Here is a 26886-nt window from a genome sequence, read left to right on the forward strand (position 1 = left end):
ACTGTGGCTGTGCTGTTGGCTAAAGACTTGGCAACCGAATGACTGTTCTTGACAGGCCCACCTGGGGCTGCATGGGATTATGGGATTTGGGGTGGGATGGAGACATGTGTGTGGTGAAGGCACCGTTTGGCATGATTGCCTTTATCGGTTACTGCATTGAGTATAGAAGTTGGGAGGTCATGTTGCGGCTGTACAGAACATTGGTTAGGCCACTTTTGGAATAATGCATACAATTCTGGTCTCCCTGCTACAGGAAGGATGTTGTGAAACTTGAAAGGGTTCATATAGTCATTCAGCACAGAAACGGACCATTCGGTCCATCCAGTCCAGGCTGATTTCAGCAAAAATTTACAAGGATGCTGCCAGGGTTGGGGGGATTAGGGAGAGTCTGAATAAGCTGGGTAAATTTTCCCTGGAGCATCAGAGGCTGAGGAGTGACCTTACAGAGGTTTAAAAAATCATGAGGGGCATTGATAAGGAGAATAGGCAAGGTCTTTCTCCCCCAGGGTGGGGGAAGTCCACAACCAGAGGGGAAGGGTTTGAAAGGGATCACTGAGGGTACTGCGTGTATGGAACGAGCTGCCAGAGGAAATGGTGGAGGGCGTGTACAAACACAATATTTAAAATGCATCTGGATGGGTTCAGAAAGATAGCAGCCAAATGGGACTAGATTAATTTAGGATATCTGATCGGCATGGGCCAAAGGGTCTGTTTCCATGCCATACAGCTCTATGACTATGGCTATGGCTTCTTTGGAAGATGGGTATAAATGTTTTAGCTATGACTTTTGCACTGATGTGTTGGCTTCCCCATCCTTGTGGATGGAGGTGTTTGTGAGCCACCACTCTTACTGTCTAATATTCAATTATCCCTCCATCATTCATGGCTGGATGTGGCAGGATTGCAGAGCTTAGATCTGATCCTTTCATGCCCATACTTTAACAACCATCTTTAATTTACACACGTCAGAACAACATTTTTCAGAGCTCAAAAATGATTTAAACATTTGCAAACAAGTCATTCTGTCAACATATTCTTAATTCTGCACCTTGTCCCCGTCGTTATGCCAGTAAACTGGAATTTCTCAAGTTCATCAAGATTATAACACTTGTAAGAAACGCAGAAGTGTTTTTCTTGAGTCAGATTAAAGTTTAATTTTCCATTGCAAACATCTTAATCATTTCTGTAGGTCCATAAAGGTTGCATCAAATATTTTCCAATTAATGTAGAAATCTCAAATGCGTGTAATGTCAAAATAAACATCAATTCTAGCTAAGTAATTTCTAGTCCCTTTAGGGTAGATATTTAAAATTAGAGAGGTTAAATGTTTGTTTTTACCACAATCTGGCACATTGGAACATTTTAATCACTTTCCGTCAGGTCCTGTGTAAAATAGTGCATCAAACATTGCTGCACATAGAGAGTGTAGTGCTGCCAGGGTCTGTACCTGGGTCACAAGGAATGACAGCAGGCATTCATCCATTCGAACACTCATTCCAGGTGGGCAGCCATTTACTTATACTTCTTTCAATCTACTCAACTGTATTCACTCCTCCACTGTGGGGGGATCAAATACAGGCTAGCTGACCACTTTACACAACAACAAAACTCACTTCATTACCAAAACATAGCCTTCTGTTTGCTAATCTTTTTAATACATCATCTGTACTCACACTTGTGTCCTCGATCTGTTGCAGTATTTCAGTGAAGCCCAACACAAGCTGGAGGAACAAGCTCTCATTTTCTGCTGAAGGCACTTGATAGCCTACACTGAGTCTGACAAATTCAAGCTATGAACTCTTCCCTCCACTTTCTTCCCCTCCCAGTGTCTAGTTTTCTTAGTTCAGTAAAGCCAACTATGTTCTGCTGTTAACTTCTACTCTAAACCTATCCCATTTCTCTATAATGATGACAACTCCCTTTTTCCTTTCGTTCTATGACTCTTGTGATCTCTGACCTTGCTCACTCTCTAACCTTTCCGGTTATAAAACCCATCAGCTTTCTGCATCTCTCTCTTCAGTTCTTAAGAATCTTTTAACTTGATACATTATCCCTGTTTTGCTCTCCAAAGATTCTGCCATACCTGCCCTGTCTCTCCAGCAGTTTCTCTTTTTATTTCAGATTTCCAGCATCTGCAGCATTTTGCTTTTGTTTAAACGATACACTTACAATGTTTCCAAGTTTTACATTGATGTATTCCTAGCTCATGATAGCTGCACAGTGTGCATCAAGCAAAGTTCATAAAATTAAAACTGCAGTTTCTACTTAATTACTGTTTAAATGACGATGCAAAAATAATTTGCAGATTCTTCATTTTGCATGATCTGTATCTTGTGAAATCATTACAAAGAACTTTTGTGGAGAACCTTTAAATGAATGTGGAAAGCTTTATGGTAATTCCAAACCCAAATTAGATTAAACATCTTGAGCAACCGAGCTAGACAAGTCACCTGAGCTCTAGCAAAGATGTTCTTTCAAAAGGTACCAAGCCTGCCTGTCTGATGATCGTTTCCGAGCAGAAACAGAGCTATTAATTAAAATGGTGTTCAACGCTCATTATTGGAACTCAGGGGATGACTGTTTCTCCAAAACATGATGGCTCACAAGGATCATCAGACACAAGAAGGAATCTCAAAGAAATGACTCACCTTTTCCTCCATTAATCAGTAAGGAAATTAGATAGTTGGTAGAAACATTTCCTATTTAGTCCGGAGGATAGATACTTTCCTCCTCTGCCTCAGACAGAGCTGCAGCATTTAGGTATTATTTGTCTTAAGGAAAAGATTAGAATTGCTTAGGTAGGCCTTTGAACTGTGGGTTCAGAACACTTACACTGCAAATGTTTTCTGATGGTAATGTCCACGATTGTTGCCAATTAACAAGTTGCCTCAGTGTGTCCAACTAAGGATAGTGGGTGGACTGAGTGGGTGGTAGGGCTAGTGGGGACACAGGGAGTTTTGGTGATTGGTAATCACATTCGGAAAGGTTCTGTAGATGTAAGCAGGGGAATTGCAAAGACACCTCCAACAGGATGGCCAGTGGTTGGGATATTGCCCTCATGATTTTTGCAAGTTTAGACGGGTTAAAAGGACCACCAGTGGTTCATTGGTTTTCTGCAAGGCTGCTTCCTGCCCCCTAGCCCAGACACTGGGCAGTTCACCAACATGTCCCCAATTTGGACTCAAATGGGCACTTAACTAGACACCTGCTACTGCGAACTGGGTGCCAGGTGCCCTTCAGAACACATCTCTGGTAAGATTGCTGAAAGGCAGGGATCCCATCAGGGCACTGTCTCAGTGCAAGATTCTTTATTTATACTCCATTTGCATGCTCCAAACTGGGCAGTACAGTCCTTTATTTCTGACTTGCTGAACTTCATTTTATTATTTTTATTGCTTCAGCGTTATTAAAAATTGCTTTCAGTCATTAACCTTTAGAAAAACAACAAAAATACAGATGTTCTTTTGAAAAGCACTCAGTCAACAGAATTAGAGGGGTGGATTTTACAGACACTGTGGTCTCTGCACATCCTGTTAAAAAGGTTGGGGGCGTGGGAGTGCCTGGGACTGGGAGTGGCACTGATTCACTTTAAAATGAGACTTCTGCCCTCACTACAGAGAAAGCCCTGCCTTGGACAGCAGACAGTCAACAGCTCTGTCCCATCAGCACCAGAAGTGGTGACCATTGCCAAAGTGCATGCAATTCCATCGTCGTAAAGAGCCCAGGACCTGGGGTCCCAGTGAGACGAAGGTGGGAAGCTAAATTCAACTGGGCAGGGGGCAGGATTAAGCAACTGGTTGATCTTCAGGAGGGTGCAGGGTTGCCTCTGATGGGGTCAGGGGTCCAATAAAAGACGTTCCCATCTACTAGGCCAATATCAGCCCGGTCATTAAACTGCCAGGCCTCCATCATACTGAAGGCTTCCTCACTGTGGGTCAAATATCAGTGGTGGCTGGATGAGGTCCTTGAGTGAATTGGACTCTGTAGGCCCAACAGCAGGTGGGCTAGCTGAAATCTCCCACCTCCCCCCACCATAAGTTTTGAGAAAGGTCAGGTAGAGAAACAGGCCATTCACTTTACTTGCCACCTTGACTTCAAACTCGCTAGGAGCATAAAACACAGACCATTGTGGCTGGGCCAGTTTCCAGAAAGAGGTATCTACTTGTCCAACACCTCTGTTATTTCTCCATTTCTCTTCCAAAAGTTTTCTGTTGTATGATCGGCTCTGGGTTGCTGACACAAGGTCAGAACAAACATCTGACTCCTCACCTGAAAATCTTTCAGAGTTTTATGGATGAGACAAACCACACCTCAGCAAACTCCACTGAACCTACAGATAGCTGCTATACTTGTTCCCGAATCAAGAGCCTGCAGATATTGCTGTCTTGGTCTTCCAGCAGTGCATCAATTTTATATCATTTAGCTTTGTCCAAAAGAGCTTTTCTGAAGGGTTTGATGGTGCTGAGGCAATGACCCATTCCATAAAGCTTTCAGTTAACTCATTTAGTTAACTTTTATACAGTTTTATTGGCACATGCCTATAAATTTGTCACTTATTTCACATGGTTGTTGGCAATATGACATGAACTGGCTGTGAACAGGCTTTAGTAGCCTGAAATTGATTCATACTTTAATTGGTTCTAAAATCTGAAAAATGTCAAGGATCTTTGCAGTCATAAGAAGAATAAATGGAGGGTTTAATTATTTCTTAATCCTTTAGTGTCCAAAGTAAAAAGAATCTTGACTGACTTTCTTTCTTTCTCAGTTATCTGCTGATACAGGAAATAAAAACTGAGTATTTCCTTAAATAACTGAAATTCTGAGGGCATTTCATTGAATTGTCAGTCCACTGTTAGATGTTTGCTTTCCATTATTGTCTACAGTCTTTAAAATTACAAGCAAAAATGTACTTTGCAGCGTGGTGCTTTTGATGTCGTTGGCTTCTCTCTTTTTTCTGATATTACAAGTTGTTTTTCTTCTCTTTTGTTGTTGCTGTAATGTTAAAATTGGCAGTTGACTTCTTTCTTTTGTTGTCTTGGCCTCAAAAAGGTGTTTATTTTCAAAATTTCTTGATGAATCTTTAAAAGCCACAGGCTTGTAAGAGCAGGTTTTTACCTGTAGGTGGTGCTCTCACCAAAAAAGGAGTAATGCTGTCAGAGTCAATACAGAGTGGAGCTGGAGGAACACAGCAGTTCAAGTAGTGTCAGAGGGTCAGGAAAGCGAACATTTCAGATCGAGACCCTTCATCAGGACAAAAATTTAAATTTAGCTTGATTCATTTGTACAATCAGAAAGGCAGGAGTGCCCCTCCAGAGACTGGCGATTTGAATCCTAATACTCATTAAGTAATGTTCCTTAGGGACGAGCAATGTCTTCAAAAAGCAACAGATATCAGTTGATAATAAAGTGTGAAGCTGGATGAACACAGCAGGTCAAACAGCATCTCAGGAGCACAAAAGCTGACGTTTCAGGCCTAGACCCTTCATCAGAGACCTATTTTATCCTGTATCAAATCCAAGCAAATTATAAAACCTACCAACAATTACTTTTGGCTCCAGAAATGGATTCTGATAAATATTGATATTTAGTAAATGTTCGAAAACTCTTATCTCTACTTTCAAATCAAACGTGTACTCAGGTCATAAATGATGGACTATTAGAAATACTCTAGACAAATAGGGTGCAGCACTCTAGGATCCATTCAATTCTCAGTATGCTTGTCGGATTAACCCACTGTGGCAATTCCATCAATTATTCAAACTTTGTCAGCTTGATTTAGTAGAATAATTCTCATGTAGAGAAGCAAATCAATATTTAGATTGATATCAGTATGCATGTGGCTTTATAATTGAAGAATGTTTTTACAAAACTGAAAAATGCTTTTACAAATAAGAGACACAGCCAAGATTTCAAACAATCATACGAGTCCAAAGGTAAAAATGATATATCTCTGTTGAATGTCAAGTTCAGGTGTTAGGATGATAGACTTTATGACTGTCAATTGCATGGCATCCTATTGTCCTGGCAAAAGTGAAGGCTTGGTGACAGGAACACTACAGGCAGAACACAGATACACAAATACTAGGTATTCTGAATTTAAAGCACAGGCCATCCCAATGCCAGAAGCTTTTAGCCATTCAATATACTTTTTACAATTCACTGAAGGCTGGCTCACAGATTTTCAGAGGTGCCATGCAATTTACAAGCAGTCAACATAGTAGTGCCAGAACAAAATCCAACTGATAGCATTCTATTATACAAATATATATAAGATCTGATGCCCTTGAGCAATTCTTTTCAGAAGCTGTGTGTGAATCTTTATAACTTCATCATACTGCAACTCTGTGATATTGCCTCGGAAATCCCAATTAGTTTATTTGCAGGTGTAAGTTTTGCTACTCTATAGAGGGCACTGGTGAAACTGCACCTAGAGACCATATAGCTTAAGTCTCTTCTTTTATGAAGCGATATGCTTGTAATGAAGGCAGATCAGAAAAATTTCTAATTAAACCAAAGAACAAAACCTGAAACATTAACTCTGACTTTTCTCTAGGTTGCTGAGCTTTGCGAGCAATTTCTAAGAGACAGTAAGATCTGCAGATGCTGGAGTCAGAGATAACACAGTGTGGAGTTGGAGGAGCACAGCAGTCCAGCCAGCATCAGATGAGCAGGAAAGTTGACATTTCAGATCGGGATCCTTCTTCAGAAGTGGGGGAGGGGGAAGGGAGCCCTGAAATAAATAGAGGAATGGTGGGGTTGGGGAAGGTAGGTGGGATGGTGATATGTGAGTGCAGGTAGGCAGTGGGAGGGATTGGTCAGTGGGATCAGTGGGGAAAATAGGTAGGAGAGAAGATGGACAGGTTGTTTCAGGTCAAGGAGTTGGGGATGAGACGGACGGTTGGTCATGTGATGAGGCCGGCGGTGGGGACATTTTAAAACTGGTGAAATCCACATTTAGGCCATTGGGTTGCAGGCTCCCAAGGTGGAATATGAGGTGCTAGTCCTCTAGTTTGAGGGCGGTGTCATTCTGACACTGGAGGAGGCCCAGGATGGACATGTCACCCAGGGAGGGGGAGCAGGAGTTGAAATGGTTCGCGACCAGAAGGTGCTGTTGTTTGTCGTGAACAAAGTGCAGATGCTCTACGAAACAGTTTCAGAGCCTCCGCTTGGTTTCACCGAGGTAAAAGAAACATATTTTTGGTTCAGAAAAAAGCATTCACTAGATAAAACCTGGGATAAAGGATTTTCATTTATTAGGTTGCTTCTCATTTGGAAGAATGAAAGCTGATCTTATTGAAGCCTATGTTACAATCTCTGCAGAGACTTATGACGTGAGATTCAAACTTCTGGTTATTAGCCAAAAATAATAACAATTTTCCACATTTTAATAGTAACAAATGACTGTAATAAACTATTGGCTCGACACTATTTTCTTTTCCTTGGGTAGATCATTTTAGCTGTAGGAATCAGAAAGAAAGTAGTATTTCCCTTCCTATATTGCTGTCTACTGAGTAGTACTTTTGAGTGACAATCCCAAGGTGCTTTCCTAAATTTACACAGAGTTCTTCATTCATTCAGCAGCATAAAAGTTCATCGTTCCAGAATGAATTTCTTAGTATCCTTGGAATGCTGTATGATGCCTTCCTTTGTCTAATGACCACTTCCCCCCACATCTGAGTATAGTAGGTCGCAACTTTTCTCCACTGACTAGTAAAATGCATTCAATTCACATTCTGTAGAACAGTTAATTAGTTATTTTTGATCCAGTTTTATATCGATCTTAGATGAAAAAGGCAATCTACAGCATCTGTACTTACAAGATGGTACCACCACTTTGGGAGACTCCAAGTCTTCTCATTATAAACCCAGAGGCTGGCTAGATGCAGTCTCCAAGTGTAACTATCATGCAGCATTTTCTTGATTAAAAAAGTATTGAAGCCCTTCTTTGAGCACTACCATTCAAATCACCCAGGCTTACTGCAGAACAGGTCATATGAACTTCTTCACTTACCTTACATTTTAAGATATAATTCCCAACTAATAATTGTATAAAACTCAATTTGAAATGACATTGGACTGTGAAGGATCTCAGCAGGCTAGGTGCTGAGAAGCTAGAATTGGGGGCATAGCTTCAGAATAAAAAGGTTTCCCTTTAAGACAGACATGAGGAGAAATCTTTTCCATTCAAGGGTCATTAAACTTTGAAATACTCCATTCGCAGTTTGCTGTGTTATTGAATACATTCAAGGCAGAGTTACAGATTTTCATCTGCACGGCAGTCAAGGATTATGGTAGAGGTGGGGGTGAATGTATATTGGTATAAGGGTCTGAGAAGGATAAAACTGGGGCAGACCTTAGGGCCTTAAGCATTCCCTATTATGAAGGCATGAAATGAATATTTGGGGGAATAGCTTAGGATCTTGAAGGAGTCAGGCCTAATGTTTCAAACCTCTTCATAGTCTCTGTCACAATGGGCTGAATTTTATAAGAAACTGGTAAAGTGTCAATTCTGTCAAATTTCACGGAGGTTTTCTCCTCGACACCTGGCAAGATTTCACACACTATTTTCTGAAACTTGCCTCATTTCCTATCACACCCCACTCATTGTTTTCACCTTTTCACCACAGGCAGAGATACTCATTACTGCAGAGCCTCCTGGGATTCCTACCATTGGCATCATCTTTAAAAACCAGGCACGTACCCAGTCAAGTGCTGCCTGCCAGTTGCCACCCTTCCATATGCGCGTTCCCAGTGGCAGGGGAAATCAAAAATAAATGCTACGCAGGGCATACAAGTAGCACTACACTGCACATACAGGTCCACATTCATAAATGTATTGCTATTTGAAAGCTAAGGTACACTGTTTGCCCATCCTTAGCATTAGAACATTGTTAAAAGGATGTGCCACCCTCCCCAGTGCCCAGTGTAGCTCAAAATCTTCTCATGGTTCAACGTGGGATCATCTCAAACTGGAAAGCCTTTAAACATTAGAAAACATTCACTTTTATTTAGCTAAACAGAACTATAAGCATACAAACAAAAGCAAAATACTGTGGATTCTGGAATTCTGAAAATAGAATGCATCTGTGGAAAGAGAAACAGAGATTACATTTGAGTTCTGCATGACTCTTTTCAGAACTGAAAGGAACCAGAAAAAAAGTGTTTTATGATGTAGACAGAGGGGGAGGAGCAGCAAGTGGAACAGACAGTGTGAATCCCCAGAGTAAATGACAAAGGAAGTGACAATGGTTATAAAGGAGTGACAGAAGTATAAAGTAAGTGCAAGTGTCAGCTATGGAAAGAAGAAAATGGGTCTGCTGTGTTGACAGCAAGACATGGCCTGGGGAGGATGGTGATGTAAGAAAAGAAGGACTCAATGTTGAGTCCTAGAGGATGTAACAAAAACAGAAATTGTTAGAAAAACTCAGCAGTTCTGGCAGCAACTGTTAAGGGAAAGCAGAGTCAACATTTCAGGTCTGGTGACTCTTCTTTAATCAGGACCTCTCTATTCTTTGTCCTACAGGCAGTAAAGTGCATAAACAGAACATGAGGTATTGTTTCTCCAGGTTGTGTTGGAACACTGTAGCAGGTCAAGCATGGAAATGTTAGTGGACCCGTAATGCCGACCACTCCAAGTGGCTGACTGACCATGTCCAAGTGCATGATGCTCTTGGCTTCCTGTGCCTGGACCCTCTGACCAAAGGCTGGACCGAGGGCTATTACCTTGAGTTTGAGACATGGCCACCTTTCTGAAGCACATGCAGTGTGTGTTTGCCATGTATGCTGAAGGCACATAGTGCAGGGTGAGAGGCTGACATAGCACAGTCTGCCACACCAACACATACATTCCCTTGACAGACGAGAGGAGACACCAATGATAAGATGCTTGCCTTTTGTCTGTGCTAATGAGGCAAATTGAAACAGAAGTGCTGTGAGCCTTTAAACTTTGGCTAAGGGGACAAAGTGCAAAAAGACAAAGTGAGGATGGTCAGAGATACTAAGAGCATCCAAAGAGGCACTGAAAGAGCAAGTGACTAAGCCTGAGAGGCACCCTGGTCCAATCCCTATGCACCATGAGTCCTGGCAGCAGTCCTTCAATGAAAAGGTACTCATGTACTCCAAAGGCCACCACTGAAGTGCAGGTCTATACTGTAAGTGGATGTGCCATGAAGGTACAGTGAAGCTGGTACCTTGCTGGTGCCAGTGTCTGTATGCGGGAGTTATGGATAGTCACTGCCCATGGTGCATGCCCTGAGATGGGCTGCTGTCCAAGATTGAGGTATGCAAGAGCAAGCAACAAGGTGGAGTTGCTAGGTAACTGATCTGACTTTCATGTTGAGAAATGTGCGATCGAGTTTCTATCTGGCGGGTGAGAGAATGGAAACTGCATATTAATTAGGTGATGTTAACTAATAATGAGAAGTCGATGCATGAAAATTGATGAAAATGGACCTCTCACCATTCACTAGCAAGCTTCACTCGGAGTGGCCTCTCAGTTTGGCATGGTGACCTCCTGGCTTGGAGTAACAGCCTCCCAGGACAGCTTCCTGGCATGGCATTCATTCAGCCTGGCATGGCAGTCTGAAGCAATCTCCCAGCCTCACAATCCTCAAGGTGAAGCGCCGTGCAGTCTCGTGCAAGGGCCCGGAGCGGACTGGAAGCTTGGTGTCAAATGTGGCCTGGGTTGGAAGACTGTTGTTCGGAGCATTTATTTCTGCAATGTTGGACATTTTATTTCCTTATTTTCTAAGATCTTGTAAGTAGGAAGCTGTGTCTAGGTACCTTTATGCCTACGATGGCAGTGGAAGTGGCAAGTATAAACTTTTCACAGTAATCATTGAGTATGTGACAATAAAGTTAATATTAATGCTAATTGTCATCTCACCATTCAATGCTTGGTTGGGGCATCATAATTTCTGGTCTCAAAATGTCCAGAATCTCACGACTGATAATCTCACCCTTTTCTCCAATTTGCTCGCCAATACTCATGTCATTTAGGGGCTTGTGATTTTCTGCTCTATGTCTGTCAAATCAATGTAATCTGAAACTTGTTACAAACATACAGTAAACTACTTCTGACATGTTAGCGCCTCTTCCAGTTAGAATGGTTCGTGGCTTTCCTTCAGCATACCCAAAGTATATGGTGGCAATACACCTAACTCATGGAGAGACACAGACAGTTTAACTGCATAAACAACATGATTAGCAGCTGTGCAGATTCAATCAAGTTGCCTCATTCCACATGCTGGCAGTAATGGAGATCTGAACATTTTCAGCATTTTTTAGACTTCACTTCATATCATCTGCTCTTGCATTCAGTGATTAGCAGGGTAAAAGCTGAACATTTAACATTCATACAGCCAAAAGAAACTCTTGTAGCATATTCCACATGAAAAAAATCTCCAGTCAATATAAAGCATAGGGACCTGTTCCAAACAAATCCATCTGAGGCTCAAACGTGTTGGCAATTAAACCAAAAAATAATTTTATAAAGGCAGTTAACTCAAACAAACAAGCTCTCTTATGTTTGTCAAGCACCCAAACTTGACCAAGATTGTCCACCATAATAGCATAAATAGATATGAAAGATAATGAATGATGTTGTACAGGAATTCCACTTGTCTCTTCTGGCATAAGACGTTATACTTTATAGAGTTTCTGTGAATGTTAAACTAAAGCTAGAGTAAAAAAGTAGAACATCTCGGAAATTCACCTCAAACTCAGTGCATTTGGTTGAAAATAGTTAAATCCTTATCATTATTCCACCCATGAACACAAGGTAGGAACAGATAATATTGAAATGGCAGTTTTCTATAAATGAGACGTCAGTGGCAAGCATCTCCTGGAAACAACTTATGGGCTGAAACTCTTTGTCAGGCCACTGCAATCCAGGTGCAGAGGACTGCCCCTAACTCATTCCATTGTTAGCACCGAATCTCCAGAAATGGTTTCTCTTCCTGTCCTTGCACTGCTACCTCTGGACTCCCCTAAGGATCTACACTTGCTTTTTCTGGCCTATTTCCCAGCTGCAGGTTGCCCCTTGGTGACATCAGTGGACAGCACGACATCAGGTTTCATACATACACCGATACAATCAAACTTTGTCTCTTTAAAATCTCTCCACTGCCTCAGTGTTGATAGACTGTTTGGCATCCACTCCAGGACAAACCACAATTTTTTTCAATTAAATGTTGAGAAAACTTCTTTCACCTCTGTTACTGATTCCAACTCCTTCTCCTGACTGATCCCAAATTTAGCATTATATTTTGTCCTGAAATTGTGCATCTATTTCCTTTTCATCACAGAAACCAACCACTTTCATGTTACCCATTTCTGCCAATTTGCTGCTGAAATTCTCATCACAACTTTTTTGTTACTTCCAATTTGGCTTTTCCAATGCTTTCCTTATTTCTTCTATCCATCCTTATCAAAACTATTCTGGCTCAAATCCCATTTCATGATCATTTCTGTGCTTGCCAAACTGCTAAACGTGTTCTGTAGCAACAATACATATAGTAACTTGGACCATTTGCACTCTCTTTTAAATAACATTTTTTGTACATTTACCATTTGATTAAAATTAATTACCAGACGAAAATATAACCTTGAGCCCAGAGTAAAATTATTGAATGTGCCCATTTGTACAAGCAATTAGAAAATTTATAAATATTAGGTCAAATTTAGAAACATATTGACATTTTAATGCCACTTGATGATATTAAATGTATAAATCAAACAGAAAGCTATGGCCCATTATAAATCCCAACGTCTCTTCCATGTGAGTAATCACAGACATGCTGAAGAGATTTGCAGAATTCTGAAACACTAATTCTTTAAAATAATGTGCTCATGCTGCCAGTGTTCAAATTATTGATTATTCCAGTTAATATGACCGTATGCAAAGCGTGAAAAGTTAACATTGAAATAGATATAAAACACACCACAGCAGCGCAGCAACACCCAGCTTTCTGCAGGAGGCATAACACATTCTGATTACCAGCGTGCTTTAAGTTTCTTCAATTTTAGCAACATTATAAATGGCTTTATTACCTACAGAGGCAGGCTGCAAAGTGACTAGATAACAAATTATAATTATTAAACCTGATTCACAGTGAACTTAGCAATGTATCAATTCTGAATTCCTGGACCTTCTGCTGCTATGTCACTGCGTGAAGTGCTTCTGATAAAGTCACAGCAACGCAAAGGCTGAAATTCTGAGGAAACTCAGGGCCATCATCTAACAATTAACAATGTTAGAACGTCATTAGTTATAACAGGAAGGTGGGGGAGGAAGAAAATGAGAATTGACTTACCTGAGTATTCACTGCATGAAAGATACAAATCAATACTTAAAACTTTAACGAAAATTGATTTAGTTTAATGCTTCACAGAAAGACAACATGTTATAAAATAAAACATACATCCACCTACTTGGCTTTTGTTTCATTAAAGTTCTGAACACTACTATTCATGCATCAATCTCTGTTGTAAGATCTCTGAAAAGCAGCTTATAGGGATTGGTTTCATGTTTCCTTTCCTCTTCGCTTTCTTTGAACAAGTATCTCATCTACAGTCAATTCCTTCCTTCAATGATCCAACTGAGTTCAGAAAATTCATTACAATTGGAATACAACTGCAGACTTTCATTTTACAATTGCCTTGGGCAGCTTCATTAAAGTTTCATTTTGTGACCTGTAATACTTAGCCACATACAAGTTATAGAGTCATTGCGTCATTCAGCACAGAAACAGACCCTTCAGTCCACCCTGACCAGGCATCCCAATTTGATGCAGTAACATTTGCCAGCATTTGACCCATATCCCTCGAATCCCTTCCTATTCACATACCAAAACATGAAATCATAGAAAAGACTTTTCAGAAAAGCAATTTCACTTACCTTCTTCAGATATAGAAAAGTTTTGAATAAGCCACTTGACAATATCATTGCCTGGAACATAAAAAAGTTAAATGAAACATTTTCACAGTAAATAGAGGCAAAGACTGACTGGTTTTCAAAATTAAAATATTAGTTTTACAAACATGAAATATGATTTATACATTCAATTAAATTTGATGATTGCTTCAAACAGAGTTTACTGTATACTGTGCATTTTAAAAGTCTTAGCATTACAAAGATAAAAATTTACATTCCTGTAGCATTGTCTATTTATTATTAGTATTATTTATAGGTCATTTTCCCAAAGGTACTGTCAGGGATTAGTTTTGAGATCTATGTTATTAGCAATAATCTAAAACACACCCAAGACTTGACTTCTGACTCCAAGCGGACCACAAGATTATGCAGCCGATTTGTTGAATGCCTATCTAAATGAGTGATAGGAGGATAAGCCATTCACTCCATAACCCCGCAGATTAGAGGCAGGTTACCTAACTTCTGACATTTCATGCCCAATTTTAATTCTAAATCAATCTTTCTTTCTCTATCCTCCACATACTTGCAAGAGTAAAAGACCACGAGAATACACCTTGCAAATTTATTCCCTATTCCTGTACTTGTGAGCCATTTCAGGGGACACTTCAGAGTTAACTACATTGCTGTAGATCCGAAGTGGATAAAGGCTAAACAGGGCTAGAACAGCCAACTTACTTCCCGAAGGTAGGTTAGTGTCCCAGATAGGTTTTTACCAAAATCTTGTAATTGCACGGTCAGCTTTAATAACAACAGCTTTTGTGGCGATTACTTAAAATATTTTTAAAACAAAATTAATAGTTATGCATTGCAATGCAAGCACAGATACTGGAACCATCTTATGCATTTGTTGGTAAAATAGGAAGGCAAAAAGCAAATTCTGTGAGGATTTTTGATTCTTGTGTGCTTTGTTTCATTGTGGTTACGGCTTATTGGTTATCTAATGCATTGAGTAACATTGGTGAAAGCACCAAATATCAGCACAAAGTCACCAACACTGTATGGAAAGGCAGAAAGAATGCAAATCAATAAATAACAAGCATCTTGAATGAAACTTGTAATTACAGTGGGCAAATTAAAAAACAACTTTTCTGGATGGAATGCCTAATACATGCCATGTGAATGAACACTCTCGCCAACACTCTGATGAAATCAAACTATTGCTGACAACTGATGGAAAAAGCTACACAAAGGCATGGTGGGCGGGATTTTCCAGTGCCAGTGTGGACTTAAAATAGTGCTCCCAAAAGCAGTCTCTCGATCCCAAGGCTTTTCGGTCAGTCTATAATTTTCAAAGTTGCAGTGAGGGCTTGGAGAAAGAATGGAAAACCCACATGCCTCCAACTAACGACTCCTTTCGGAGCCTGGTGACTATATGGGGGAAGTCAAAATTTTACATTTTAATAGGGATTTTAACAAATTTGAAAAGTCTTGTTCACAACAATGAACAGGTCATTACGGTGTGAAAGGACAGTTTCTTTTTACATGTTTAAATGGTTGGATCCGTTGGTATCCTGTGCCTGATCAAATGCAGTTTTCCTTATTTGCACTCCATCCTTCATATGTGTTTATGCAATTGGCCTCATAGGACATGCCTGCTCTCTAAGCAAAGCAATATAGCCCTTGTTTTGTCTTCCACTTGTGTTTGCCACTGACACCAGTTAAGCACTGGGTCCTGAAGATACTTGGCACCATTGACTGGACCTGACTAATTAAGGTATTCACAATTAAAAGTGTTACATGAGCAGGGCTTTAACCCTAACACCAACCCAGAATTCATCTAGCTGTTGGGGCTCTGTGTCTCATAGTACTCCAGGTGCGGTCTCACTGAGACCTTGCATAACTGCAGTTAAAATATCCTGACTTCTGAATTCAAGCCCTCTGGCAGTGATGGCCAACATATCATTTGCCTTTTCAATTACTTGCTGCAGCTGCCTGTTTACTTTCACTGGTGTGCGAGAACACTCAGATCCCTTCATACATCTGCATTTCTTAACATTGCACAATAACTAATATTTGGCCTGTTTTTCAGACTGAAGTGTACCACTTCATATTTATTCATTTTGTACTGTGTCTGCCATATACTTGCCCACGTGCTCAATTTGGATGGACCTCCCTTAGCCGCTTGCATCCTCCTCAGAACTTGTAATAACACCTTGTTTTGGGTCATCAATAAACATGGAAATATTGCCTCTTGCAGTTTATACATGCATTTACACTTCTCATGAATAGGTGGGACTCAAGTACTGTTCCCTGTGGTACACCAGAAAATGACCCATTAATTCCCGCTCCCAATCTTTCAGATTTGTTGAAAATCTATCCACGCATTTTCAATCCATGCCAGTATATTACCCCCGGTCACGAGCAATTCAATTTTGCCCTCTAGTTTCTTACGTGTCACTTTACAGAAATTTCGCAAAATCCAAATGCACCACATACTCTCGTTCTACCTTGTCAACTCTACTAGTTGCATTCTGGAAAACCTTCAGTAGATTAGGCTTTTTTTTCTTTATTCAATTGCGGGATGAGGGCATCTCTGGTTAGGCCAGCATTTATTGATCAACCCTAATTGCCCAGAGCATAGTTAACAGTCAACAACATTGCTGTGAGTCTGTGGTCACATGTAGGTCAGACCAGGTAAGGATGGCAGTTTCCTTCCCTAAAGGGCATTTCGTGAACCCAGATGGGCATTACCAACAATCGGCAATGGATTCATAAAGTTTGTAGCTCGGGTTGTGGGTGAGGTTATTGATTTGCTGGCCGAGCTGGCTGGTTTCCGTTCAGACGTTTTGTCACCATGCACGTGACATCACCAGTGAGGTGTCAGAAGAAGTGATATTTCACTTGGAATTTATACTGTCCGGTGTGTTGTGGTGAGAACTGTCATTTCCGGGTTTATTCTGTATGGGTTTGTATATGGGATCCAATTCTATATGTTTGTTGATTGTGCTATGGGTTGAACACAGAACAGGACAGCGCGGTACAGGCCCTTCAGCCCACAATGTTGTGCCAAACTTTTACCCTAATTCTAAGGTCTCTTCTAACCTCCACCCGTACCTTATACTATCATCCATATGCCTACCTAATAGCCGCTTCAATGCCCCTAATGAGGCCGACTCCACTATCCTATCTGGCAATGCATTCCACACCCTTACCACTGAGTAAAGAACCTACCTCTGACATCTCCCCTATATCTACTTCACCTCACTTTAAAATTATGCCCCCTCGTAATAGCTACATCCACAGGAAAATGTCTCTGGCTGTCTACTCTATACCTCTGATCATTTTGTATACCTCTATCAAGTCACCACTCATCCCTTGCTGTTCTAAACAGAAAAGCCATAGTTCTTTCAACCTTTTGTCGTAAGACCTCCCCTCCATTCCAGGCAACATCCTGGTAAATCTCCTCTGCACCTTTTCTAACACTTCCACATCATTCCTGAGAACCATGCCTCTAGGAATTCCCATGCATGTCTATGTTTGGCTTGGGCTACAATGGTTACGCTGTTTCAGTTAAACCGATGGCCTTCATTGTATATGGACCCCATGTACAAAACTACAAAAAGAACTGAACAGGAAATGACATTACACACCATAACCAAACAGTATGAATTCCAAGCAGAGCAGAATAACATCACTTCATCGGCGGCTCCATCAATGATGCCACCTAGCATGGCAACGAAATGGCTAAACAAGAACAAGCCAGCTCAGTGGGCAAATCAACAACCTTGAATTCTGTTGCCCTTCAGTAGTTTGGCCAATCAAATTACATCTGGGACAGCACGCCTTACATTTACCTTTAAAATGAGAAGAAGTTAGAGTCTAGGCTACCTTCTTGCTATCGTTTGAGGAGGTTTGGTCTGGTCCATTACAATCCTCAGAGGTGTGCCAGGAGGAATTGATGGAGATTTGCCTTGAACTGGGCCCCTCTTTTTTTGCACCATGCCTTGAGAGAGGAGTCCAGGAATTTCCGGAGAAAAATAGAGTTTCATTGGTGATGGGCCAGTGCTGTGGTTTTATTACGACACTGTTGCTTGATGTGTAGCTGGTAACAGCTGCTTGGAGGCTTTCTCACTAGCTGGCTGTAAATGTCCAATCTCTCTTCAGTGTAGGCACAGTTACAAAATCACATGGGATACTTGGCTTTGTGAGTAGGGTTTGGAGGATAAAAACAAAGGAAAAAAGCAGTGCTAGAACTTTACAAATCACTAATGTAACCTAGTATTGTGTTCTTGGCATCACACTTTAGAACGGCCATCAATGACTTGGTGAAGGTACAGAGCAGGTTTAAGAGGTTGATCCATAGGATGAGAGACTGCAGTTTTGTGCATAGATGCAAGGAACTGGGATTGTTCTCCTTTGTGTAGGAATGACTCAACACCAGGTTATAGTCCAACAGGTTCATTTAAAGTCACAAGCTTTCAGGAGTGAAGTGTCACCTGACGAAGCTTGTCATTTTAAATAAACCTGTTGGACTATAACCTGGTGTTATGTGACTTCTGACTTTATCCAGCCCAGTCCAATACTGGCATCTCTACCTTTTGGCAGAAATGGTTACGGGAGATCTAACAGAGGTATTCAAAATTTGGAGAAGTCTTAATTGAGCAAGTGGGAATAAACCACTTCCTCTTGCAGCTAGGTCAGTATTTAATGGTCATAAATTTAAAACAACTGGCAGAAGGAATGGAGCAGTAATGAGTAAAGATTATTTAACACGGGAGGGCGGGTAAGATGATCTACAAAAGTAGTGCCTGAAGCGGTGGAGGTTGCAAATTCCTCACAAACTTATAAAAGGTCATTGGAGCTTGTATTTGAAGATAACTACCATGCAGAACTACAAAGAAAAATCCGGGATATAGAACTAACTTGGACAATTCTCATTGGATACTATAGGCCAAATGGCCTCCTTGAATCCTGTAGGATTTGATGATAAAGGAAGTTATTGAAGTTCAATCTGTAAAACTGGCAAGTAGATTACATACTGCCATCAGTTTGCTACCCGATCATATCAGCAAAGGATAGTAACTCATGCTATCAGCTCTCTGTGGGAACCAGTGTTCTTCATGGACATTACAGAGAGAGAGAAAGAAAGTCTGAGAGGAAAACAGTGTCAGACAACAGCTGGGAAATATGGTTGTGAGAAATGAGAGGGATAGCTGTCTGAAAATTTAGAATCAGAGTACAAGTTGAAGAAAGTTGATGCCAGCACAGTTTTCTCAGGTTCTGCAGCTTAAGCTGCAGGTAACAGCACTGTTGTACATCATGAGACTGGGAGTTTCATAGGTTGCACATTTCTAGAGGTGGTCACTTGGCAGTTCAAAGGTGCTCAGGCAGAGATGGATTATTTGTCTGCCAGACAAGATCATAGGATCTAGCAGGGAGTATGGAACCTCGGAAACCATTTCATTCTGAATACTGGTGAAAGTGATGGTTCTGGGGGAGTGCAGCCAAAATCTACTCCAATGAATCATGGCTGACTCAGATGTGGAGGGGAGTGAGGAGCAGGAAGAAGAAAATTAGAAAGACAACAGTGAGCCCAGGTTCTATAGTAGAGGAACAGATAGGCACTAATGCAGCCATAGATGTGATTACAGCTTGGCATGTTGCCTTTGTTATGCCAAAGTCAAACATTTCATTGAGGAGTTACAGGGCACTCCTGAGGGGCAAGCGAACAGCCAGAGGTCACTATTCATATTGTTACCAATAACAGGGACAGTAAGAAGGATGAGCTCCTGTTGACAGATTTTAGGAAGCTAGAAGAGAAAGACAGTGGCAAGTAGGGCCTCAAAAGGTAGTGGTCAATTTCTCCTAGTGTCATATGCTAATGAGCACTAGAAAGAGACGATAAAGCAGTGGTGATGCAAGAGGGAAAGCCTGAGACTCCCAAGTCAGTGAAACCAGTCCTATGGGAACCGGAAGCAATACACAGCAGATGGGTCATCATTCCACAGAACTGTGACCAATATCCTTGCAGTTCATTAGTGTTTCTGGTGAGGGTTTAAACAAAATGGCAAATGGATGGGAAACAAAGTAGAACCTGAAAGGTGCACAAAACACTGGTAAAGGCGATGACAAGACTAAAGTAATAAACATTAATGTGTTCGGAATTAAGAAGAACACAACAAAGCCTAAGTTTGATTTACCACGTATGGATGTAAACACACAGAGCATGATAAATAAATAGCTACGTTGCAGGTGCTGATAATCAAATGGGAATATGATATCATGTTGATAACAAAGATCTGGCTTAAACAAAAAGGCAGGACGGGGTACTAAATATTCCTGGATAAATGATTTTCAGGAAAAGTAGGGAAGTAACGAAATGTGGGCAAGTGACAGTATTTATCAGAGAGATTAATTACAATGCTGGAGACAGAGGACATCGTGTGGAGACAGAGATTGGGCAAGGGGTGCCAATGATCAAATATATTTGACTGTGTTTTGAAATAATAGAAATACTGCCAGCTGTATTCTATGAGCTATTAACTGGTGGAAACCATTTAATGGAACAAAATTGCAAGGGCATTACAGAAGAATAAAAAATGTCAAGTAATGATAAAGGGAGGGCTTTATTTATTTTAACATAGGACAAGATAATACTATTGTAAAGACAGAGAGTGAGAGCGGTTGTATACAGGATGAATTTATTGATCCAGTTGTTTCCAGTCCAGTGAGGAAGAAGGTATTGCTGGAAGTGCTACTGGGGAAATCGAGTGGGTCATAAGATCATATATGAGTGGGAGAATATCTATGGAACAGTGACCACAGCAGTGCAGGATTTTGATCAGCCATGGAACAGAACATGGTAAACATTTTTTTTGTAATTTCAGTGGGACAGGAATGGATCCAGCCTATGTAAACTGGAAGTAAAGTTTCCAGGTCAAACTCTAAAGAACAGAAGATTGGCTTCACGAGAGAGGTAATTTATGCATATATTCAGGCACCTGCCTGGAGTGGGCTGGGGGGAGGCAGGACTGCCTTCTGGTTGTACAATTAGCAGCAAAAGGGTGTATCTCACAGATGGCTAGTTGATAACACAAAAGAGAATCAGGATGAAAATAAGTGATAATGGGAACTGCAGATGCTGGAGAATCCAAGATAATGAAACGTGAGGCTGGATGAACACAGCAGGCCCAGCAGCATCTCAGGAGCACAAATAAGTAGTTCAGAGGGAAGCAAAACAGGAGGAGAAAACAGAGTCTAAGTCTAAGAAACCACTGGCAACTAACAAAAAAAAAACTTATGAAGTGAAAGGATAGTAAGAGGACCAAATTTGGAATCAAATTGGAAATCTATGCATGGAGACACAGGGTGTGGACGAAGTATTTAATTAATACATTGCACCTGTACTTTTCAAGGGAAAAGGATTTTGTGGAAGTGGCTAATGCTATTGTTTATTTCGTATACAGAAAAAAAGTGCTCCAGATTCCAACAGTCACATGTTGCAGGAGGGACTGTTAAAGCTGGAATAAATAAATATTCAGTATTTGAAGAGAAAACAAATGTGAGCGTGTGGTTAAAAAAAATGTTGAACATTTGATACATAAAATCAAGGCCACATTTGATGAAGAGTGGTACTAAGGACACTTAGCAAAACCGGAATCGATGGGAATCAGGGGAAACCTTTCCACTGTTGAAATCGTACATGTTAACGGAAGATGGTTGTGATTGTTGGAGATCAATCAGCTTCAGGACATCTCTGCAGGAGTCCCTCAGGGTGATTTCACTCAGGTCTGAGGACAAGCCATCTTCAGCTGTCTCATCAATGGCCTTCCCTCCATCAGAAGTGGGAACACTGCTGATGGTTATACAACATCCAGCACTGTTTTCAACTCCTTAGATACCGAAGCAGTCCATGTCCAACTACAGCAAAACCTGGACAGCATGCTGGATTGTTCATACAGAAAAGTTCACACTAACGGAATGGAATTTGTTTTGGATTCAGCAAGCACAGTGATAATTATACGCTGAAAATGTTTCAAAGGTTTTGTCATATCTGTGGGGGATTGTTATTTGGAATTCACAGGGGTAATACAAGGACTCTTGGCTCACATCAAGATTAAACAATAACAAACAGTCAACAGTATTCTGAGGACAGAATAGTTGAGTCTTGCAAACACTTTGAATATTGATTTTTTTTTACATGATTGACAGTGTGAAACATATTTCTAATACTGTGGTCTCACCATGTATTGTCAATGTATATGTCTTTGGTGGAATATCAGATGGTTTTTATTATAGCAGGAAGACGGTCCTTGTAGATGGTTGTTTTGACTTAGTGCATGGTCCTTTGCAGCTGCATCTCACTGCTCTCGTGCACTACCTGTGCCAATGACTTTTATTGCCACATGCCATGTAAAATTCATTGAAAGTTAGGCAATTCCTTGATGCCATCTTCATAGCTTCTACTTGTCTTGCTGTATTTGGGCATTACAGTTTTTGCATAAACCATCAAGTTTGTACTTAGCACCCGTAAGCTTCATCAGCCTATAAGGATAGTGTCTTCCTTACATCCATCCTTTGATACCACTTTGACACTATGAATCCTCGGTTTGTCTGGAAAGCTTCCATGTGGATTACTGCAATTGTCAACTCAATAATTTTGTTCACAAGCTTGCCGTCTGAAAATTTACATAATGAACCCTCTTCTCTGTGCAAAGTGGTCTACAGACTTCTAGCTGAATGACATGAATTCTACTTGATGAATGTAGAAGTGTAATCTCACTTTGAACTGGCCTTCTGAAGTGTTCCATACCTTTTGGGGAATATTTTCACTCTTTGAATACCACCATCTTCAAATTCCCCTCCAAACCATCCCGACTTGGAAATATGTTGCCGTTCCTTTGGTGTCACTGGGTCAAAATCCTGGAACACCTTCCCTAACATCATTGGGGGGGGTCTACCCTACAGCACATGGGCAGCAGCTGTTCAAGAAGGCAGCTCACTACCACCTTCTGAAGGTTAACTAGGGGCCAGCATTTACTGCTTATCCAAGTGATGCTATTATACTACAACTGAATTTAAAACAAAATCCTGACGTGTTGAATTTGAATGGAATTTCACTCCTAATTATTATCTAAATCTTAATGGATTGCCTTTCTGTAATGGACATACTCGAAACGAGAAACCATAGTTCTTTCGCTGTTTAAACATATGAAATTCTATTAGAAGGTTTGCTGTGTTCCATTTCAGACGGGGGAAATTTAGATCATTCTCATTACTTCCACCTTCCGCAAACCTGCTGAATGTGTAGGAATTTGTTATGAGGACATTCATACTCATTAGTGAGCTAAGAATGGCTTTGTGTAATAGTGACAGCCTTGAGAACTGGCTTCAGAACACTCAAAGTTGGAAACAGAAGGAGGAGGTCCAAATATCTGGATGACAGCCATGCCATGTCTGTTCTGGGCAAAGTCAGGAATCACATAACACTGGGTTACAGTCCAACAGGTTTCTTTGGAATCACATATGCTTTCGGAGTGCAGCCCCTTCGTCACGTGCAGTGAGAGAGCAGGGCACGCAGACCCAGAGTTTATATGCAGAAAGATCAACAGATCATACAACTAGTGTGAGTGCAGTGTCGGATGATGCAGGTGGCCAAGAGTGTTAGAAGGTGAGTGAAGATCAAAAGTTGAATAACAAGTGAAGGGATGGCCTATAATATGATTAAATGAGGCAGAGAGATAATCACAAAAAAATAAGGTGGTGCTTGAGACAAACTAAGTGAATGAAATTGCGTGCCAAATTCAAAACTGTTCAAACTAATTAAGGTAGAGAGATGATAACAATTTAACAAAGTATCAAGGTGATGCTGTCAAAACAGGACAGGAAGGATGATTTTACATATACAGAGCAGTGTGGTGGGGGCACATCTGCTCAGATGAAGAGGAATGCAGCAGACACCTAAAGATTTTGAAGGACGCCCTCACAGGAACAGGATACGATGCTCAACTCATCAATCGCCAGTTCTGATGTGCCACAGTGAAAAACCACAACAACCTCCTCAGAAGATGGGCACAGGATACGACCAGAGTACCCTTCCCCATCCAGTACTTCCCTGGAGCACAGAAGCTATGCCATGTTCTTCCCGGCCTTCAGCATGTCACTGATGACAATAAGCACCTCGCCAAGATCCTCCAATATGCCTCCACTTCGCACCTTCAAACAACTACCAAACCTTAAAACAGACTATCATTTGCAGCAAACTACCCAGTCGTTAGGACAACTTTGACCACAACACCACACAACCCTGCCATGGCATCCTTTGCAAGACATGTCAGATCGTTGACATAGATACTGCTATCACATGGGGGAACACCATCCACCACGCACATGGCAAATATGCACGCGACTCAGCCAACATTACTGATCTTATACGCTGCAGGCAAGGATACCCCAAGGCATGGTATAACGGTGAAACCACACAGACACTGCAACATTGGATGAATGGACACTGCACAACAATTGCCAGACAAGAATGTTCTCCAGATAAGGGAACACTGCAGTGGTCAATGACATTCAGCGTCCGATCTTCGGGTAAACGTTCTCCAAGGTGGACTTTGGGATACACAACAATGCAGAATCACCGGAGCAGCAACTGATAGCCATGATTGGTGCCCATGAAGACAGCTTCAGCCGCGATCCTGGGCTCATGTCATGCTAGATGAGACCCCACCACACTGTCTTATATCTGTAAAATCTTCCATACTGTCATGTTTTAATAGCCTCACCCTGATAAATTGCTGTGATCTCTCTACCTTAATTAGTTTGTGCAGTTTTGAATTTGGCATGCATTTAGTTTGTCTCCAGCACCAGCTTATTTTTTAACTTTTTTGTAATCATCTCTCTGCCTCACTTAATCAGATTATAGACCATCCCTTCACTGGTTATTCAGCCATTGACACTTTACTGACTCTCTAACACTCTTGGTCATCTGCAGAGACTCATCATCTTGACACGCCATTCACACCAGTTGTATGATCTGTTGATTTCTGTGTATAAACTCTGGGTCTGTAGGCTCTGCTCTCACTGCACCTGACGATGGGGCTGCACTCCAAAAGCTTGAGTGATTTCAAATAATCCTTTGGACTATAACCTGGTGCTGTGTGAGACTTCTAATATTGTCCACCCCAGCCCAACACTGTCATCTGCACATCATGTTTGTTTTGGGCTCTGCCTACATTTTAGGTGTGGATTGGAGGAGAGGATTAAGAACAACTGTGACAACGTTGTCCTCTTCTTTTCACTATCATATACACTTCGATATTAGGGGAGGAGATGGCCTAGTGGTATTATCGCTGGACTGTTAATCTGGATGTAGAGATAACATTCCGGGGACTTGGTTCAAATCCTGGCACAGCAGATGGTAGAGTTTGAAATCAATAAGTAATCGGGATTAAGATTCTAACGATGGCTATAAATCCATTGTCAATTCTTGGGGAAAAACTCATCTGGTTCATTAGTGTCTTTTAGGGAAGGATTCTGCCATTCATGTGAACAGAGTCATGCCTACATGTGACTCCAGACCCACAGCAATGTGGTTGACTCTGAACTGCCCTCTGGGCAATAAATGCTGCTTGGCCAGTGACGCCCTCATCCCATGAATGCACAAAGAAGAAGAAAAACTCAGTGCAGATTCACGCATAAAAAACCCTCAGTTAGTCTGATGGACTGCTGCACTGCCACAATACAGATATCACTGTAAATAAAGGGCAGAGGGAAAACTAAACGACAATAACTTCCCAAATAAAGAAAAGGAGCAAATTCATCAATTAGGGTAGCTTTTGTATTTTTGAAATACAGGTTAGATCTTTATAAATCAGAATATTTAATTATACGTCACTGCACACAGCATTAAGTGAATGCAAAAGTAACAACTGACAATTGGCAATAATTTCTATCACCAGTTCTTTGTTGTAGAAAATACCATTACAGAAATAATATTAAACTACCGGTCAAATAAATTTCTTCAGTTTCCTGCAAATCCCTCACACAAAGTTACTTTCACACAGTAGAACGCTACTCTGCAGTCATGTCAACAGAGTCTCCTTTAGTTACACCTGTGTGTAACCTAAGTAAGTCAGGTATAACAGTTCTTTTTGATTCACATAAAATCGTATGTGAAATCTTCCAAGAGCCTCTGGTGTTTTATACAAAATAATTTAAAATTAAACAGAAGTTTGGTTGAGATACTGACACAAAGCTTTCAAGGCTAGTGGTGGAGCTCGAAATCAGTCCAATAAAAATCTCCTCTGCCTGGTAGATGCAAACATCCTTTGTAAAAGGAGTTTGCACAGTTTCAGTAAGTGTGATACACGGCTTAAGATGACTAAATCACATGCATAGGAGACACTGACCAATCACACCTATACAATATTTTTGACCAGAAACATTTAGTTGGGATATACAGGGAGTGAAAATGACCTTTGTGATGTTTTAGATGTAACAGAATATCCCAAACCACCAAACACAGCACATGCAACCCAAAGGCTCACTTCTGACAGGAGGTGACTGGCTGCTGTATTTGTAAACAAATTGGTGCAGCAACTATAGGGAGGCAGTGGAGTAGTGATAGGTGACTTACTAAACAAATATTCTGTGTCAGCATTTACTGTGGAGAAGGACATGTAAACTAGAGAAATTGGGAAAATAGACAGTGCTGACTTGAAAAGCTTCCATATTACAGAAAAGGAGGTGCTGGAGGTCTTAAAATGCACAGAGGTAGATAAGTCCTCAGGACCCGGTCAGGCATATCCCAGAACCTTGTGGGAAGCTAGGGAAGAAATTGCTGGGTCTCTTGTTGAGATATTTATATCATTAACAGCCATGGGTGAGGAGCCAGAGCTTGGAAGAGCAGCTAATGTGGTGCCATTATTGAAGAAAGGTGGTAAGGAAAAGCCAGGCAACTGTAGGCCAGTGAGCCTAACATCAGTGGTGGGTTAAGTTGTTGGAGGGGA

General features: G+C 41.0%; 1 protein-coding gene across 5 annotated transcripts in view; it reads right to left on the minus strand.

Annotated features, from left to right (window-relative positions):
* Positions 1-26886, minus strand: part of rgs11 (regulator of G protein signaling 11) — a 131563-nt gene that overhangs the window by 100171 nt on the left and 4506 nt on the right. For all 5 annotated transcript variants that reach the window (XM_048551669.2, XM_048551665.2, XM_048551666.2 and 2 more), the window contains exon 3: positions 13898-13948. In XM_048551669.2, the coding sequence (XP_048407626.1) occupies positions 13898-13948 (51 nt within the window). The remainder of the gene's footprint in view (positions 1-13897; positions 13949-26886) is intronic.

Source organism: Stegostoma tigrinum, chromosome 23 (assembly GCF_030684315.1).
Source record: "Stegostoma tigrinum isolate sSteTig4 chromosome 23, sSteTig4.hap1, whole genome shotgun sequence".
In the NCBI taxonomy this organism is placed as follows: Eukaryota; Metazoa; Chordata; class Chondrichthyes; order Orectolobiformes; family Stegostomatidae; genus Stegostoma; species Stegostoma tigrinum.